At 38.3% G+C, this 18,370-nt stretch overlaps 1 protein-coding gene across 3 annotated transcripts in view; it reads right to left on the bottom strand.

Annotated features, from left to right (window-relative positions):
• MCTP1 (multiple C2 and transmembrane domain containing 1) overlaps nt 1-18,370 on the bottom strand; it is a 539,870-nt gene that overhangs the window by 290,489 nt on the left and 231,011 nt on the right. For all 3 annotated transcript variants that reach the window (XM_007469753.1, XM_007469754.1, XM_007469755.1), the window contains one exon: nt 18,012-18,126. In XM_007469753.1, the coding sequence (XP_007469815.1) occupies nt 18,012-18,126 (115 nt within the window). The remainder of the gene's footprint in view (nt 1-18,011; nt 18,127-18,370) is intronic.

Here is an 18,370-nt window from a genome sequence, read left to right as displayed (position 1 = left end):
CAAATGAAGCAACTGACAAAGGATTAATCTCCAAAATTTATAAGCAGCTCATGCAGCTCAATAACAAAAAAAAAAACAACCCAATCCAAAAATGGGCAAGAGACCTAAATAGACATTTCTCCAAAGAAGATATACAGACTGCCAACAAACTCATGAAAGAATGCTCAACATCATTAATCATTAGAGAAATGCAAATCAAAACTACAATGAGATATCATCTCACACCAGTCAGCATGGCCATCATCAAAAAATCTAGAAACAATAAATGCTGGAGAGGGTGTGAAGAAAAGGGAACACTCTTGTACTGCTGGTGGGAATGTGAATTGGTACAGCCACTATGGAGAACAGTAAAGAGGTTCCTTAAAAAACTACAAATAGAACTACCATATGACCCAGCAATCCCACTACTGGGCATATACCCCAAGAAAACCATAATTCAAAAAGAGTCATGTACCAAAATGTTCACTGCAGTTCTATTTACAATAGCCAGGAGACGGAAACAACCTAAGTGTCCATCATCGGATGAATAGATAAAGATGATGTGGCACATATATACAATGGAATATTACTCAGCCATAAAAAGAAACGAAATTGAGCTATTTGTAATGAGGTGGATGGACCTAGAGTCTGTCATACAGAGTGAAGTAAGTCAGAAAGAGAAAGACAAATACTGAATGCTAACACATATGTATGGAATTTAAGGAAAAAAAAATGTCATGAAGAACCTAGGGGTAAGACAGGAATAAAGACACAGACCTACTGGAGAATCGACTTGAGGATATGGGGAAGGGGAAGGGTAAGCTGTGACAAAATGAGAGAGTGGCACGGACATATATACACTACCAAACGTAAAATAGATAGCTAGTGGGAAGCACCCGCATAGCACAGGGAGATCAGCTCGGTGTTTTGTGACCACCTAGAGGGGCGGGATAGGGAGGGGGGGAGAGAGGGAGACGCAAGAGGGAAGAGATATGGGAACATATGTATATGTATAACTGACTCACTTTGTTATAAAGCAGAAACTAACACATCATTGTAAAGCAATTATACTCCAATAAAGATGTAAAAAAAAAAAAAGTCAAGATAAAGATTGCCAGAAGCAGTGCAAGAAAAGAAAAAAAAAAAGACTAAAAAGAAAAAAAATTGTCAACTTTGGGGAAAAGACAACAAAAACTTTCAGAAATGAAGATAAAATAAACTTAAAAAATAAAACAAAATAAACCCCGCATTCTAAACCTTTATCTTCTTACTGCCCCCTCAGCTTTATACTTTGGATGGCACAATTCACATCTTTTATTTTATCCCTTAACTAATCATTGTAAGTTATTTAATGTTACTAGTTTTGAGTTTTAACCTTTATGCTTGCTTTGTAAGTGCCTGATCCACTACCTTTATTATACATTTACCTTTTCCAATGAGTTTTTTTTTTTTTTTTTTTTTTTTTTTTTTTGCGGTATGTGGGCCTCTCACTGTTGTGGCCTCTCCCGTCGCGGAGCACAGGCTCTGGATGTGCAGGCTCAGCGGCCATGGCTCACAGGCCCAGCTGCTCCGCGGCATGTGGGATCTTCCCAGACTGAGGCACGAACCCGTGTCCCCTGCACCGTCAGGCAGACTCTCAACCACTGCACCACCAGGGAAGCCCTCCAATGAGATTTTTTATATTAATTTTGCCATTTCTTTTCAGCTTAAAGAAGGTCCTTCAACATTTCTTATAGGGCTGGTTTGGTGATCACAAACTCCTTTAGCTTTTGCTTATCTGGGAAGCTCTTAATCTTGCCTTCAATTCTGAATGATAACCTTGTTAAGTAGAGAATTCATGGTTGAAAGTTTTTTTCCTTTCAGCATGTTGAATATGTCATGATACTTCCTTCTGGCCTGAAAAGTTTCTGCTGAAAAATGTACTGATAGCTTTTAGGGTTTCCCCTGCATGTAGCAAGTTGTTTTTCTCTTGTTGCTTTTAGGATGATCTCTTTATCCTTAACTTTTACCGTCTTAAATATAATGAGTCTTGGTGTCTATGTGTGTCTTTGGGTTCATCTTATTTGAAACTCTCTGGGATTCCTGGACTGGATGCCTCTTTCCTTCCTTAGATTAGGGAAGTTTTCAGCAACTATTTCTTCAAATATATTTTCTGGCCCTTTCTTTCTCTCTTCTCCCTCTGAGACCCCTATAATCCAAAGGTATCATTATTTTTTAAAATACTTTTAAAATTTTGCTACTCTGAGTGTTTCATTGCTTTGCCTTCCAGCTCACTGATTCCAGTCTGTTGTTGTACCCCTCTAGTGTATTTTCCAGTTCCATTATAACTTCTGTTTGGTATTTTCTATCTCTTTGTTGAAGTTCTCACTGGGTTCATCCATTCTTCTCCCAAGTTCAGTGAGCATCTTAATGACAATTACTTTGAACTCTTTACCAGGTAATTCTTTTTCTGAGATTTTGTATTGTTCTTTGTTTGTTTGTTTGTTTTTTGCGGTATGTGGGCCTCTCACTGTCGTGGCCTCTCCCGTTGCGGAGCACAGGCTCCGGATGCGCAGGCTCAGCGGTCATGGTTCATGGGCCCAGCTGCTATGCGGCATGTGGGATCTTCCCGGACCAGGGCACGAACCTGTGTCCCCTGCATCGGCAGGCGGACTCTCAACCACTGTGCCACCAGGGAAGCCCTGTATTGTTCTTTTGATTGAAACATGTTACTCTGTCTCCCCATTTTGCCTAATTCTCTGTATTTGTTTCTGTGTATTAGGTAAATCATCTACCTCTCCCAGTCTTGAAGGAATGGCCTCATGTAGGAGATACCATGTAGGGTTCAGAAGCGCAATCCCACCTGAACACCAGAGCTAGGAGCTCAAGGGAGCCCCCTATGTGGACGCTTATGCCCTATTGTACTGGTAGGGCCAAGGCTGCTTCTGCAGCACATGTTCGGGTAAGGCTGGCCCAGGGCCCAGCTGCAGGGCCTGGCTATGGCTATTGTATCAATAGTGCACTGGTGGGCAGGACTGGCCCCCAGCCTGGCTGTAAGACCTGATGGCTGTTTTCTTCTTCAAGGCCAGCAAGAGGATCTCTCTATCTCAAGAAGGGCTCTGGTTCCTTCTTTAAAACTCGTCTAATTATGTAAGGCCCACCAAAGATCATTTCCCTTTTGATTAATTCAAAGTCAGTGGATTAGAGACATTTACTACATTTGCAAACATCTTTTTACTTTTGCCATATAACATAATATAGCATAATCACAGAAGTGATATTGCACCATATTCACAGATTCCACCCATATTAAAGGGGAAGGGACTAATACCAAGACATGTATCACTAAGGGTTGATTTAGAATTCTGTCTATTCCACAGGTCTTAAATCCAATTTTATTAAACCAGTTTCTTATCTCTTTTTTTTCAGACCTCACCACAAGCTCTCCAGCTAGAGGCCAAGACACAGATAAATCACAGAATTATCAACTCTGAGGCCCTCCTTGGCATGGCTAGGTCTGTCTCCCCACAGACTTCCCATATTACTTTTGCTACCATTTCTCCTACAAAGTAGTATATGCAATGCTTTGTCTTCACAAGGCTATAAACTAGATCCTCCTATCCACCCAGAAGCACAAAACCTAATAATAGATCAAATCATAGGAAGAAACAGCCTCATAAGTGCCCTACAAACTTGAGATCTGTAAAGTGATAGTATGCGTACCATTAAGCAATAGTAAATCTAAAATGTTCTTGTCTTTACTAATAAAATTTTAAGGACAATTTATTTTCTTGGGAAAAGTTAAAATGTAATCTTGTTCAGTCTTCTCTATTACTGATACTCTACATTAATGTATTTCAAAAGTGATAATTAGCCATTTGAGGTGCACTGTCCTTTCGCTCTATCAGTGGCTTGGTATATGTGATGGAGTAAAAAGAAAAACTATTGACTTCCTATATGACACCTATTACTCACAACAGTAAAGAACAGTTTGGTTTCTCAACCTTACTGAATCAGAATAGTGAAACTGAAATCAGTAAAAATAAACTTCAAGCAATTTTAAATACTCTGAGATGTTAATTGCTTTTTTCTAGCTTTATTTTTCTTACCGTCTTGAAAACTGACAATGATTCCTTTCCATAATTGTATTTTGATGATCTCAGAGTGCAATTCTGAAATGATTAAGAAACTATGAATATGATATTTTAGGAGAAAATACAAGCTCTGTGCTTTTAAGGTTTAGAAACAAAAGGATGAGAAATACCCTCAACATCACAAGCCTAGGAGAACAAGCCTAGGAGGTAGATGCTGTTGTTATCCCCGTTTTACGTATGAAGGTTAGTTTTTCAGCAACTTACTTCTGGTCTCTCTGATGCCCGACCTATGCTCTAGCAGATGCTATTTTTGTCCAGCCATCTCCCGTCTGCACTCCCAGTTTTCCTAAACACCAAAGGCATTCTACCTCCACCCCTTCCTCAAGGACTTATGGTGTTAAAGTAGGGTGTTTGGCCTGTCCATGCACCAGGCCACAGGTGCCACACCCTTGGGAGCAGGCCTTAGCAAATGGCAAGTGGGAATTGTTAAATAAATAGCCCACCTTCTTGGTTCCTCATTGGAACCTGCTGGGGACATTTCACACCACATCCCAGAGGTCCCCAAGATAACCTGTTTCTTCTTAATCCTGTACTGGCCTCTTTCCTTCCCTGTCTCATCCTTGCCCTTACTGCTGCTTTCTGGGATTATTCCACAGAGAAGCACAAACCCCTGTCTCAAGTTCTGCTTCTGGAGTACCCAACCTACAACACGAGGTCTTTTCTTCTATTACAGACTGCTAATAAGATATTAAATTGACTGAAGTCTGAGAATTTTTAAACTTGAACGTACTTTTTGGTAAAGCAATTTATTTTGGTTATTCTTATAATTTACACTCACAGATTTTTCTTCAATAAAGAACAAAGCTTTGTTTACTCTTTTCTAAATTTAATGAGGAATTGTTCTTCAATAATTTTTTCAAGAGATAATGTATTCTCAAAACTCTAGAAAATTTAGAAAAGCATAATTATACAATTTTGTAGTCATTGTCGCTAAGTACCTTTTGTTATAAAACTGTAATCTTTCAAAATTTGAAAGAACCCATTAGTCTACATTTGAAAGATGTCTGTGAATGACAAATTGGTCATTCTTTAACAATGAAGAAAATTTCACTTTAGACCATAATTGTAAAACATCTACACATATTCATAATGGACAACATCCATGCTTAACAGAAAGGTAAAACAAATAACTAGGGCATAATAAATGATGAACTATATGCTATAAAGATAGGGTGTTTCCTTTTCCCCAGAACCATTTTCTTTTTATATTCTACGGTTGATAGGTGTTGGGCTGCAGCCCGAAGGCCTACAAGCCCTGTAGCTGCCCAGCCTTGAGAGCGAAAGAGACATCAGTGGTTTAGTGCATAGGGCATCTCACATGCCTGAAGCAAGGTCCTGGAGCAGCATCACACCGTCTACAGTCTTTGCTAGTGGGGTAGCGGGGAGAGGGAGGCTACCAGTTAAAGGCGGGGTGTGATGTTAAGTTGACTCATCGGTTACCAGGGAAACTAGCAGAGGGGTACACCCCTCACTGGCCCTTTGATAAATGATCATAATGGAGCCCTTCTGACCTAAAGATTAGCACAATCACTAGCTGGGGCTAGGGGAGGGTGGAGGGGTGGGTGGTGGGCAAGCAGGTAGGCAGTTACTCATTAAGCTCTATGATTAAGAAGGAAGGTCAGTCAGGTGTGTAGGGGTAGGGGAAGCAGAGACTGGTTGAGCAGGGGATGTACAGAGAGCAAGAGAATAGTCATCTTGAGTGGCCTGACCATATGATAGGCTTAGAACTATGAGTTTACATTTTAAATGGTTGTAAAGATCTAAGAATCTTCTCTGTTCCTAAGAGAGGATATGTTTATGTTAGGAAGATGTGTCCTTTTTCTCTCTCAAGAGGGGCTGCTGTGCAGCAGTTCTTATAGAAACTCCAAATCACATAATTTGGGGGCTTTTCTCCCACAGTACAGACCCCTTGTGTTTGCAGCTGACATTTGCATCTCCCCAAAGGGAGAGAGTGGAGCATGGGGAACAAATCCTATAAATAATAACGTCTGATCTTTGATCTAGAAAACTTGTTTGCTTTTAGGAAAACAATGTGAAATAAAATCGATATTTTATGGCAAGACAAGAAAAATTTAAACATTAAAAAACTTTCTCTGCCCTTTGGCCTCTCCTCTCCCCTCTACTATGCATTGTGCATCTGCATTATACATTGACCAGACCTCCCCATAGGCAGAAATAGGTGCTCAACCACAAAGAACAGCATCCTCTTAGTACCAAGACAACTCCTTAAAAAGATCTTGTGAGGGGCCATGATGACCCATAATCCACTAACCATTAGATTGTATAGACTGTCAATGATACGTCACTTAAGGTACAGCCCTAAGTTTCAAAAACTTATATAACTGTGCTTTGACCTCTAATGGGCAGAACAGTTCTTGAAGCTTTTTGAGAGGCTGTTCCTGGGTTACAATCCTCAATTTGGCTCGAATAAAATTTTCCATTTCTTTCTTAGATCGACTAATTTTTCATCAATAAAATAAATATAGCTATTAAAAACTTATCAATAAAATGTTCTTAGGAGTGAATCTTTAAATTGGTCTACCAGGGGCCTTTTTACTTGCAGAAAAGTTTGTAATAAGTTTCTGATACACTCTCATAATTCAATTGACTGAAATTTTCAGTCAGTTCTAGCCACAATTCTTGGAGGAACCACAGAGCCTGCTTCACAGGAACATCAAAGTCAAGCAGACGCCAGCTTCTAAATCAAGGAACAACACAAGAACACTCTAGATTCCTTGTGTTTCCCTGACCTTCCTCTTTAAGAGCAGCTATGACCAACAAACTACTAGGCTTTTCAAAAGTGTGGCCATTCCAGCTCATGTTCAGAGCTCCTTGCTGTACAGTCTAAGGGCCATTTGAAAGGGCTCCTGTACTGTGGTTTTATGGCATCTTGCCATCTAACATTAGACCCGAGAGAAGTGAGATGGTGAGTGAGAAGTGAGAAGTGAGACTGGAGAGAGAGTTAAGTATCTAGCAGACATCAGGGGCTCCAGGAAGGGGAGCCCAAAATGGTTTCACAGGTTTCTAGAGAATGGTTAGATATGAGAAATTCTGTGGTCTCTGAGTTGTATTTGAGCAGTTCCATGTGGCTAGATTCTTAGGACATTTACATCATTGGTTTTCAAACTTAAGCATGCTTCACTATCACCTAGAAAGTTTCTTAAAACACAGATGGATGGGCTGTACACCTAGATTTTAGGATTCAGTAGACCTGCGGCGGTGCCCAAAGATTCCAAAATTCCAAAGTGATTCTGATGCTGCTGGTCTAGTGACTCAACTTTGAGAATCAAAATCACTAACAAAATCAAAATCACTGCTCTATATCTACATCTGCCCATTTTTTAAAGAGTATTTCTAAAAAATTAAGGATGACTGTGTACATTATAAGAACACCAAGTTAAATGAGTAAGTCTACTATAAAAATAACAAAAAAATCTGATCGCTAATGTCACAAGAACTTGAAAAAGAAAGGGATACTTTCTTGCAGAGTATGAACTAAATAAATAGCTCTACTTTTAAAACAAACAATTGAGCAAGTTAATTTTCTTCCCAGGGGTAAAAGAGCTATTCCCTAAACAACGTTAATGCAGAAATTTTCTTTTTGACAATGTGCCTTTACCTGCCTCCAGAGGGAAATCTAAACTGTACAGTCTCTCAAATTTAATAGAGCACAAATTTTGATTGGTTTAGAGATTAATAGATGCACATAAATTTAGAACAAGGAGTCGCAAATGTCCTGTTCCCACATAAATGGAAGAAAAAAGTGCCCAAAGGGAATGGTAGGTTTAGTTATTGGGTGTCTTGGTTGCTAAAATAAGGTGAAGAACAAAAGAAATGCTAATAGCCCACCCTTAAAAAAACTTTTTATCTTCAGACTTTAAAGCAAGAGTTAAAGACAGTTAGTATTACTTGGTAAAGAAATATTAGGTAATTATAAAAAAATTCTTCAAGTTGACTCAAGTTAATTAAGTACTCAGTATTCCTGATCACAGAAAATAGTTGAATAACAAATTGTTTTGTTAAATTTGGCTAAAACGTGTTCTCTTTGCCTAAATCAGAAAGAGATACATAACATAACATTTAGTTCATGTCAATCAGATTGATTTTATAACAGAAAACTGGGAAATTTGCATGCTTGTCTTACAGAACAGACCATTAATTACACTAAATTTAAGATTGCGTGAATAGAAGTATGCATGTAACCAAACTGAATTAAAATAAGTAGTAACTTTATTTTTAAAAACATGATTGCTTGAGACTTCAGACAGTGCTGCATGCTATTTCATTCGGATTCCTTGAGTAAAATTTTAGGATTCTGATAAGTTTTTCACATCAACTGTAGTTCTATTACTTTGTGTACTTAAACTAAATTAAGATAGAGACAGAGAAAATGTACCTGATCACCACAGAGCAGCGTTTTTTTGGGTTTTTTTTGCGGTACGTGGGCCTCTCACTGTTGTGGCCTCTCCCGTTGCGGAGCACAGGCTCTGGACGCGCAGGCTCAGCGGCCATGGCTCACGGGCCTAGCCGCTCGGAAGCATGTGGGATCCTCCCGGACCAGGGCACAAACCCGTGTGCCCTGCATCGGCAGGCAGACTCCCAACCACTGCGCCACCAGGGAAGCCCTTGTTTTTTTTTTTTTTAATAGACTTTATATTTTAGAGCAGTATTAGGCTCACAGCAAAACTGAGTGGAAAGTAGAGTTCCACATATCCCTCCCCCTACACGGGCACAGCCTCCCCATCTAGCATCATCCCCAACCAGAGTGGTACTTTGCACCGATGAGCCTACATTGATTGACACATCATCATCACTCAAAATCCATAGTTTACATTGGGGATCACTGAGTAGATTTTATTTATGTATTCTTTCAATATGTAAATATATTTGCAATATAAATAGCATCAAATTACGAGGATAAAATTACTGCTGTAAAAAAGTATCATGCTTTATAAAATTAATTATATTCCATCTCTAAAATTTAGCTATCATTATTTCATATACATCTGCCCATATTTAAAATATATACATATTGAGGTAATTTAAAATGATTTTTACAGATATCAAATCAGTTGTTGCCAGGGGCTAGGAGTGTAAGGAGAGAATTAGCCATAAAGGATCATGAGGGAACTTTGTAAGGCGATGAGAAATGTTCTATATTTTGATTTTGATGGTAGTTATGACTGTATTTTTCTGTCAAACTCATCAAACTGTAAGTTTTCCTCTATGTAAATTATACCCCAATAAGTTTAAGATGAAAAAATTATAAATAAAATCATTTTTTAAAAGAAGTTTATGTATAACAGAGAACTGGTAGCTTAGAAAGAAAAATGGTCATTGAGTACTGAGACTGTTCTCAATAAAAGGTAATAAAAAATTTATTGCTTTCTGCATAGAAGAAAGGTTTTGCCTTGCCCAAACTGAATACATACTTTCAGAAGAGTCTGCTTTTTCTGTGATGTTGTGTATTTTATGACCATGGTCATTTGTTTACAAAAAATAGGCAAACAGAAAGAATAATAAGGGTCTGTTTTGTCTACACAACCTAAAATCACTAGACTGTTTGTTGTTTTTCCTTTGTTATGGTTGCTGTAAAGTGTTGTTACTTTGACTAATAACACAGACAAGGTTGTAGCTATTTCTCATCCTTGGGCATTTGTGTGTTTGTCTGAAAATTCTCTTTGATTCTGCTCTTCTCCAAGGTCAGCCCCTCAGTTTGGACTAACACATCTGACAGGGTATTCTACACCCAAACCAACTCTGGTGCTGCTAGGTAGCGCCAAAGGCTTGAAATCACCTCACCTTGAAACGCTTCCTGTGGCACTTGAGCAAGGAGGGGCCGACTGATACAATTAGGCACAACTGCTATGCCCTGTATTTTCTTAATGTTCTCAATGCTTGCCCCAGTATGAGGAAACCATTTCCTTCTCCTTCATGAGAATACGACCTTTGGTTAACTCTGTATTTCCCTTATAACCCTCAATAGATAGTATGTTAACTATGTTGTTAAGCAACACAAGGTAAAAATGATGCCCTGGTTGGTAAATTTCATCTAGACTGGGAGAAGCAGAAACACCTGTTGGGAAGCCATATCTTTGGGCTTCCTGAATGTAATGATTCTTGTAACTGGGCATGTCCCTGAAAACTATGAAATAGTTGACAAGAGATACTAGCTCCTGTGAGAAAGGAGGCTTTTATACCGTAGAGGCTCCCACACCTGCTCAACCCGATCTTGTCTTTTTCCATCTGCACTGTGTTACCTGGTAGCTAAGGAAGATATCTCCCGGATGGCTGCAGGGGCTTCTGCAAGGGCTGCAGCAAGGGATGGCTGAGGCTGTCTTGCTGCTGAACTGTGGTTCCCGCCCTATATCCTCCTGAAGAGGTGTCAAGTGTGGCCTTGGATAGTCTTGTGGATAATCTTGTGGGTCTGATGTTTACTTGAATCTAGGGGGTCAAAATGGGCATGGAATATTCTTTTGGGGGACAGGGAAAAGTTTTCAAAACAAAAAGAAAAGCTCAGTCTACCCAAGGTCAGTTTTATATCAATAAAGTATTACTTTTTGATATGCAATTACAGGCCCCATTGGGGTCTGGGAGTGGAAGCATGTTCATACTTATGCACAAGGGATGACGCAATGGCTGTCAATAAATTTACTTCTGGGAACAATTTTATTTGTAGTTTTAAAACACTTTTTATCAATTGGAGATGCTTTTGGTGCATGCTCTATAGTATTTATTGATTGCAAGGTTTTGAAGATTTGCCAATGTCTTCATTGTCCCTAACATATTTTTCTCCTCAGGGTAATCATCACCTGATGACCCTATTGCCTGATGCTTATGTGATCACTTCCAATAGGAGATTCTACTCTTTCATTCTGGTATGATTAGTTTCTGTAATAAATTAACCAGAAGCATTCCGTCTACCACCAAGGCGTGGCCTCTTTTTTTCCCCTCCTGCTTGCCTAAAGGTTCCCACTGTAAGCTAAAGATCAGACATTGTGTCTTTCATTAAAATTAGAAAGTAAGGGGCTTTCCTGGTGGCACTGTGGTTGAGAGTCCACCTGCCGATGCAGGGGACACGGGTTCGGGCCCCGGTCCGGGAAGATCCCACATGCCGCAGAGCGGCTGGGCCCGTGAGCCATGGCCGCTGAGCCTGCGCGTCCAGAGCCTCTGCTCCACAGCGGGAGAGGCCACAACAGTGAGAGGCCCGCGTACCGCAAAAAAAAAAAAAAAAAAAAATTAGAAAGTAAGTCTCAGAAGTTGGTGGAGAAGATTGTTGAGGCTGCTAAGAATAAACTCATGGCTGAGGTTTCCAAATGTAAGCTGAGATTGCCACCAAGAGTAAATACCTGACCAACTGAGCCAGTAGACTTGAAAGTCAGGATTTTCAGGATTAATCTGGTCCAAAGACAGACGACTTCGTGAAAGGAGACTGCTAACCCAAAATCAGCAGAAAAAGAAATAGCACCTTGTAAAAGCAAAAAGACATATCTAATTGTTGTTATTTGCTTTAGAATATTGTTGCTATTATTTTTAATGGTTTATTTTATGACAAGCACTAATAAAGCCCCATAGGCCTTTTCAGTTTCTAACTCCAAATTTAGAAGACTAATTTAGTGCTAATTAGAATGAAGGCTCAGCCTTCATATTACATAAAATAATATTAATTAATGGCCATACATAACCTTATAAAGGTTTGACTATATTAAACAGTTTACCAATTAGGAATGGGTTTACATTTTTGGTACAACTGTGCCAACTGACCTTTCAAAATTTATGGAAAGGGTAATTTTGTATACTTTATATGATCTAATTTCAGAGAATGTGTAACTAAATTCCTGAGAATATTTCTCCCTATAGGCGCAATGCACTGAAACCCATGAACACATAAAATTTCCTTTATCCTTACACCAAGAAGGAGCATATCCTTTAAGAAATCTAAATATGGAAAACTATGAAAAAAGCTAATTAACTTCAAGTGAATTTAAGGCCGATGTCTCTAATAAATGGAACTCAGAGATGCACTTTTAAAATGAGTTAAGCTTAAAATCATCCTTTATTAACAGAGGCTGAATTAAATTATACTTATTTTAAATCAAATTCATCTATAAATAATCAAATCATATTTAAAAAAAAAAACCCCGCCATTGCCAAAGCCGATGCAGATTCTGAAGAAAATATGATACATATTGATTGACCTTGTCTATCAACTCCTGAGAACAGTGTCAGGTATTATACACAGTGCCTTTGCTGGGCCTTTTTACTTTTCATGGCAATGTATTTTTTTGGTAAAGGTTAAGTAAAAATTGGTCCCTCTTCCAACCTAAATATAATTAAGCAAAGCAAATTTGTAACCATAATAGCAGAAGAGATAGCTTGTTTAAAAGTGAACCTAACTTTGTTATGTGTGATATGACTGCATGGCATATGTGGAAACATCATCTTCAGAGTTTCTTCAGAAAATTTGTATAATACTTGCTCTATGTCTTAAGGAGTTCTGGATTTACATTTGGTAAAGGATGGCACCTCTTTGGAGAAAAGCCACCAGACCCTTTGCTTCTGCCTCAAAATAAATAAGGTGTTAAGACTAGTATAAAAAGCTTTCTAGGAAAAATGTGTAGTCTTGGAGTCTTTTACAAAATCTCAAGACAGAAGTTCATTCTTAAGATTTAGTAATTGTATGGCTCTAGTTATATTAACATGAAGCAAGGAAATCTTTGGGTGTCAATGAGTGATTTTTTTTTCATCTATGAAAATAGGACAGGAAAAACACAACAGAACATATATGTTCTGTAGAAGCATATAAGTATATATGATATATAGTAGATATACATTATATCATATATATAATGTACATATATATACATTGTATATAATGTATATATACATTACAAGTCCTAACCTCTGGTACCTGTGAATGTAACCTTATTTAGAAATAGTCTTTTTGCAGATAAAATTAATTTAAGAATCTTGAGATGATCATACTGGATTTAAGGCAGGCCCTAAATCCAATGACTACTGTCCTTATGAGAGAAAGAAGGAGATTTGAGGCTTGGAGACACAGAGGGGGAAGATGGAAGCAAAGATTGGAGTGATGCTGCCGCAAGCCAAGGAATTCCTGGAGTCACCGGAAGCTGGAAGAGGCGAGGAAGGATTCTTCCCAAGAGCTTTTGGAAGGAGTGCTGCCTACCACAACTTGACTTTTCTGACTCTTGGACTCCAGAACTGAGATAATAAATTTCTGTTGTTTTAAGCCTCCAGGTTTGTGGTCATATGTTAAGGCAACCCTAGGAAATTAATACATCCTCCACGATACAAATTTCAAGGAATTAAGTTGTAGGGAATTGCTATAACCAGACATATCTACACGGATTGCTCTTTTCTTTCTAACAATACAAATAATCTTCTCAAGACATGACTTTCAAAACGTGACAGATGATAATACAGTCCTGAAAAGCCCAACCCAATTAAAATAAAAATGGCAGTTTAAAAGAGAACTACATATGACAGTTGTCAAAGGGCTGCCAGATAAAACAAGGAACTCAGTTAAATTGGAACTTCAGATAAACAACAAATAATTTTTTAGTATAGGAGTACTCCAAATAGCACATGAGAGGTATGTATGTATTTATATTATTTATTTTTTATTGAATAAATTTGACATGTAACGTTGTGTAAGTTTAAGGTGTACAGCATGTTACTTTGATGTACTTATATACTGTAATGTGTTTGCCAATGTAGTGATATTTACCACGTTACATAATTATAGTATAATATTATTATCTATATTCATTATACTGTGGATTAGATTCATGAATTTATTTATATTAAAAGATAATGGATTATCTGAAATTCAAATTTAACTAGGCATTGTGCATTTTTTAGTTGCTAAATCTGGAACCCTACAATTGCAGCAGAGAAACTGCACAGCTCACTCAAAGTCACACAGCTAATAAAATGTTGAGACTGGCTTTGAAATTATGTGGTCAGACTCCCTAGAAAGTCATGTACTTTCTAGTCCATCAGACTGCTTAAAGCAGGTATAATAAAACTTTGAAAAGGGCAGTAGCATTCCAAAAAGCTACCTGGTTGTTCTGTAAAACAGGTTATAAAAGTGGAAGAATGATGGCCAGTTTTGCCTGTTGAGCCCACCTCAGTGCTTATTACATATAAAGATTCTGAAGATGCAAAGTCCAAACAACCTTCTGGCGATGGTGGGGATGGTGGAAATGAGTTTTCCCTTCCATTATTTTGTGCAAGGGTGAGATGGGACATGGAAGGCATAGGCATTTTGGTTTTGCTGGGCAGTAGGTGAGGGTATCAACGTAATAAATGACGAGAGTGTAATTTCTGCTAATTCTAATAGTTACACAAATATTTTTGCTTACATGCACCTTTTTCCAAAGTCCACATGGCTCCTAGTCATCAGCAGCCTTAAAATCTCAATAGGTTTTTGAACCCCCCTCACCCAGTTGATCTCAGATGCTACTGGACATTCTCCAAACCGTCCCTCTCATTTTCCTTTCCTTCTCCAGTTCCACAACCATAAGCCCCATTCAGGCCCTCAAAATTATGTATCTGTATATCTACATCTATATCTGTAGATATATAAAGTTCACAAATCTGAAGGGACCCAATGCTATCTACCCAATCATATGCTTAACACCATCTGTTATTTACAGGTGGGTCTATGATAAATTTTAATCAATCCCCAACTTAACTCAGGTTGTTTCCTCTGTTTATATATCTCCTCTCATATCTACCAACTAAAAACTTCATAAATGCCAGGCAAGTGAGTCAGATAGGGAAGCTGGATTAGAGTTTGCATTTTAAACACTTTGGGATATTCTTCACTTCTACAAAGTAATATTTTCTCTCCCATTTTTCTTAAGAACACGGCCCGCTCATTTTATCTTTAAAAAATTCCTATTTTGAGCAGAGGCATCTGGAGAGAATAAATTGCTACTACAAGAAAGACAGTGGTGCATACACAGTGCCATCCAGACTCACAATTGTGGAGACACGGAACGGTGGAACAAGACTGTGCATGCACTGCCTAGAGGGCAGATGCTACTTAGTTCAGTTAACTGGCATCATATTGTTGCCAGAGTTTGTCTGATGCTTTCTCATGATGACACTGACTTTATGCACTGTTGACAAGAATGTCACACAGGATGTCCCTTTCTCAGCGCATCATATCAGCAGGGTCATTACATCTGTCTGTTTCATTACTGCTGATGTTAACTTTGCACTTGGTTAAAAGGATGTCTTCCAAGTTTCTCTACTGTAAAGTTACTTTTTTAACCCTTTGTAATTTATATGTATCTTGTGGGGAAATACTTTGAAATGATGCAAATATCCTGTTTCTCATCATAATTTTGCACATATAGTTTTAGCCTCAATTGATGATTTTTGCCTGTAATAATTATTTAGTTTTATTTTTATTTTTTGCGGTACGCGGGCCTCTCACTGTTGTGGCCTCTCCTGTTGCGGAACACAGGCTGCGGACGCGCAGGCTCAGCGGCCATGGCTCACGGGCCCAGCCGCTCCGCGGCATGTGGGATCCTCCCGGGTCAGGGCACGAACCCGTGTCCCCTGCACCGGCTGGCGGACTCCCAACCACTGCGCCACCAGGGAAGCCCTCTATCCATCTTAACTGCTATCTATCTGTATATATATTAGAAACCATCAGTTCATACCGATACCTTTCTAACACCACAAGGTGCATTCTAGCTTTCCCCCATTCCATGTCTTTGGCCTCTTTCTCCAGCAGTAAGAAATCTGACTCTTCTTATCTACAATATACTTACGTAGCTGCTCATTCCTAGCATATGCAGTAAGTAGTTTCAGAATTGAAAATCATTCTCTGAAGTACATTATTTATATATCACTCTTTTTGTCTTGAGTTTTATACTGCATAACCCAAATATGGTTTTACTTAATCACTTAGAGTAGCTGTTTTATTCCCATTCCCCTGAGGTGTGGTTATAGATATCAACAGGATGCAGGAACCTATCTATCCATCTATCTATCCATCCTTCCATTCACTCATCCATTTCTTTCTGTAATATTGCCATGGTTAAAGAGTTAGAACTATACAAGAAAGTTTACTTGGATAGTGACAAGTATATTGTTGACATTCTTGTCAACAATGCATATAGGACTTCCTCCTTACCCCTCTTACCCCATTCCTACCCCACATTCTGGACACCTGTTCTTACCGATAATGTGTTATGTTATCGATCTCATTCGTTTCTGGATTTTACTTCTGATATTTCTTTTTGGAGAAATGAACAGATAATGCATAATCCGTTTTACTCCCTTCTTTCTTACCTAAAACATTTCATAATGTTGATACCCTTTGCACTTTGCTTTTTCACTTAATAATATGTCCTGTAACACTTTCCATATCAATTCCTAAAGATTTTCCTTATTTATTTTACAGTTGCGTATTATTTCATCATGTGGGTGTACCATGGCTTATTTAACCACCTCTTCTATTTATGGGCATTTTATAATTACAAAAAATTCTGCAATAAATAATTGTGTGCATATGTATTTAATATTGTTGGGAGGGCGTATCTAGGACTAAAATTTTGATCTCCTGATGCCTGGCTCAATTCTGTTTTAGATCAAATGTTGTAATGTAATGTAATTAAGATTGCTCTGAAGACTAGAAAATGTTTTATAAATACAGTGAAATAATACTATGGTAATAGTATTATTTTTGTCCTCCAAGCTAATTGTAACTTCTTTTGAGACCAGCAGTTCAATTCCATAAACATTTGTCCTCAGCTACTAAACCCGATGGTTAATTTTGAAAACTCCCCGTGTTTAAATTCTAACATTTCTAGTCATACCTTCATTCATTAAGAATATTCTGATATTTACTAGTTTGTACTTAAACATTAAATCTATTATTTGTATCATCTCCAATCTTACAAAACCCACTGTTATGTTACTCATTTTCTCTAGCTTATTTTTGTAGAGACAGGAGATAAAAATTACGAATTATGGTCTTATTTGGTTCCTTTCCCTGCCTAAGTATGGATGTCAAAAAAAGTGGGAGGAGAAAAACAAGCTCCTGTGATTCCAGGAGCACTGTGCAGGTCGTCTGACAATGAGTTAGAAGCTCAGGGGCTCTCCTTCTTAGTGGGAGGAATTACACCCAAATCCAGCTTGCTTTAGGAATGTAGGCCCTCAGATCTCCACATCCCGAAGCGGTGTTATTTCGAAACGTGCAAAAGATGCTATACGGTATGGTTAGGGTCTGTCTTTTGTCCTGCCCCTAACCAGGGTTCAAGGAATAATTAACGTGCCCCAGGTAAGTTCATCAGGAGATTGCCTTGTGATATGGAATCTAGGAACTAAAGAGTATTTGCCTTGTCTTTTCCTTCCTCATGGACTACAGAGACCTGTTTAATCTACCATGAGATTACTGCCAGGTCCAACCAAGCCTCAGAAAATCACTTGCTGGGAATCTCCAAAGTTTTGGTGAGATGTTAGTCCAAGATTCTGCAGTTTCAGGGGATTCAATGGAGCAAAAAAGAATTTCAGGTTTGTGAAAAGGTGAATTCTGATATGGCTTCAAAAATGTGCTTCATCTACTTAACTGATTATGTCACTAATTATATATAATGTAGAGTCTAATTTGTCAGCAGTTTGGTAGGGACCTTGCTGTCTGGGTTGGGACAATTCAGAGTTTTCAAACTTGCATCATAACCTCTTCCTCTACGGTCACAGGAGTCAGAAGATATTTCGAGCCACATCATTGAACCGAAACTTCTAAAACTGATATTATAGTTGACTTTTTTTTAACTTAAGCAACCACAAGGAAAACAAAGTTTGTCAAAAACACAGAGAATAAGCTTCCAGGTGACATTTTTCTTATGTTCTTACCTCCTCGATCTCGGGCAGCTAAACTCTGACCCCTTCTTAATGTAATGTCCAATTGGTACATTCCGGGAACAGCCAAGGGGACATCTGTATTACTGGTTCCAGCAGTATTTATTTTCTGAAAACCAAGAAAAATATACAAAATATTAAATTTATTATCTCTATTTTATTTCCTCCAACGGGGGACCATGTGTAGCTAAATGCAAACTCCAAGAATTAGTCAATATAATAAATCATCTTATGAATTCACACAGCATCATAATCACCCAGTTCTCTGAAGGTTTTGAAATTCATGAAATTATTTAGACTCAAAATAAAGACACAGTAGTTACAGGAATTCATGTTTTAACTCAGATCAGAAT

This window comes from Lipotes vexillifer, unplaced genomic scaffold, assembly GCF_000442215.2.
Source record: "Lipotes vexillifer unplaced genomic scaffold, Lipotes_vexillifer_v1.1 scaffold67, whole genome shotgun sequence".
Taxonomy (NCBI): Eukaryota; Metazoa; Chordata; class Mammalia; order Artiodactyla; family Lipotidae; genus Lipotes; species Lipotes vexillifer.
This window is presented reverse-complemented; position numbering and strand designations above follow the sequence as displayed.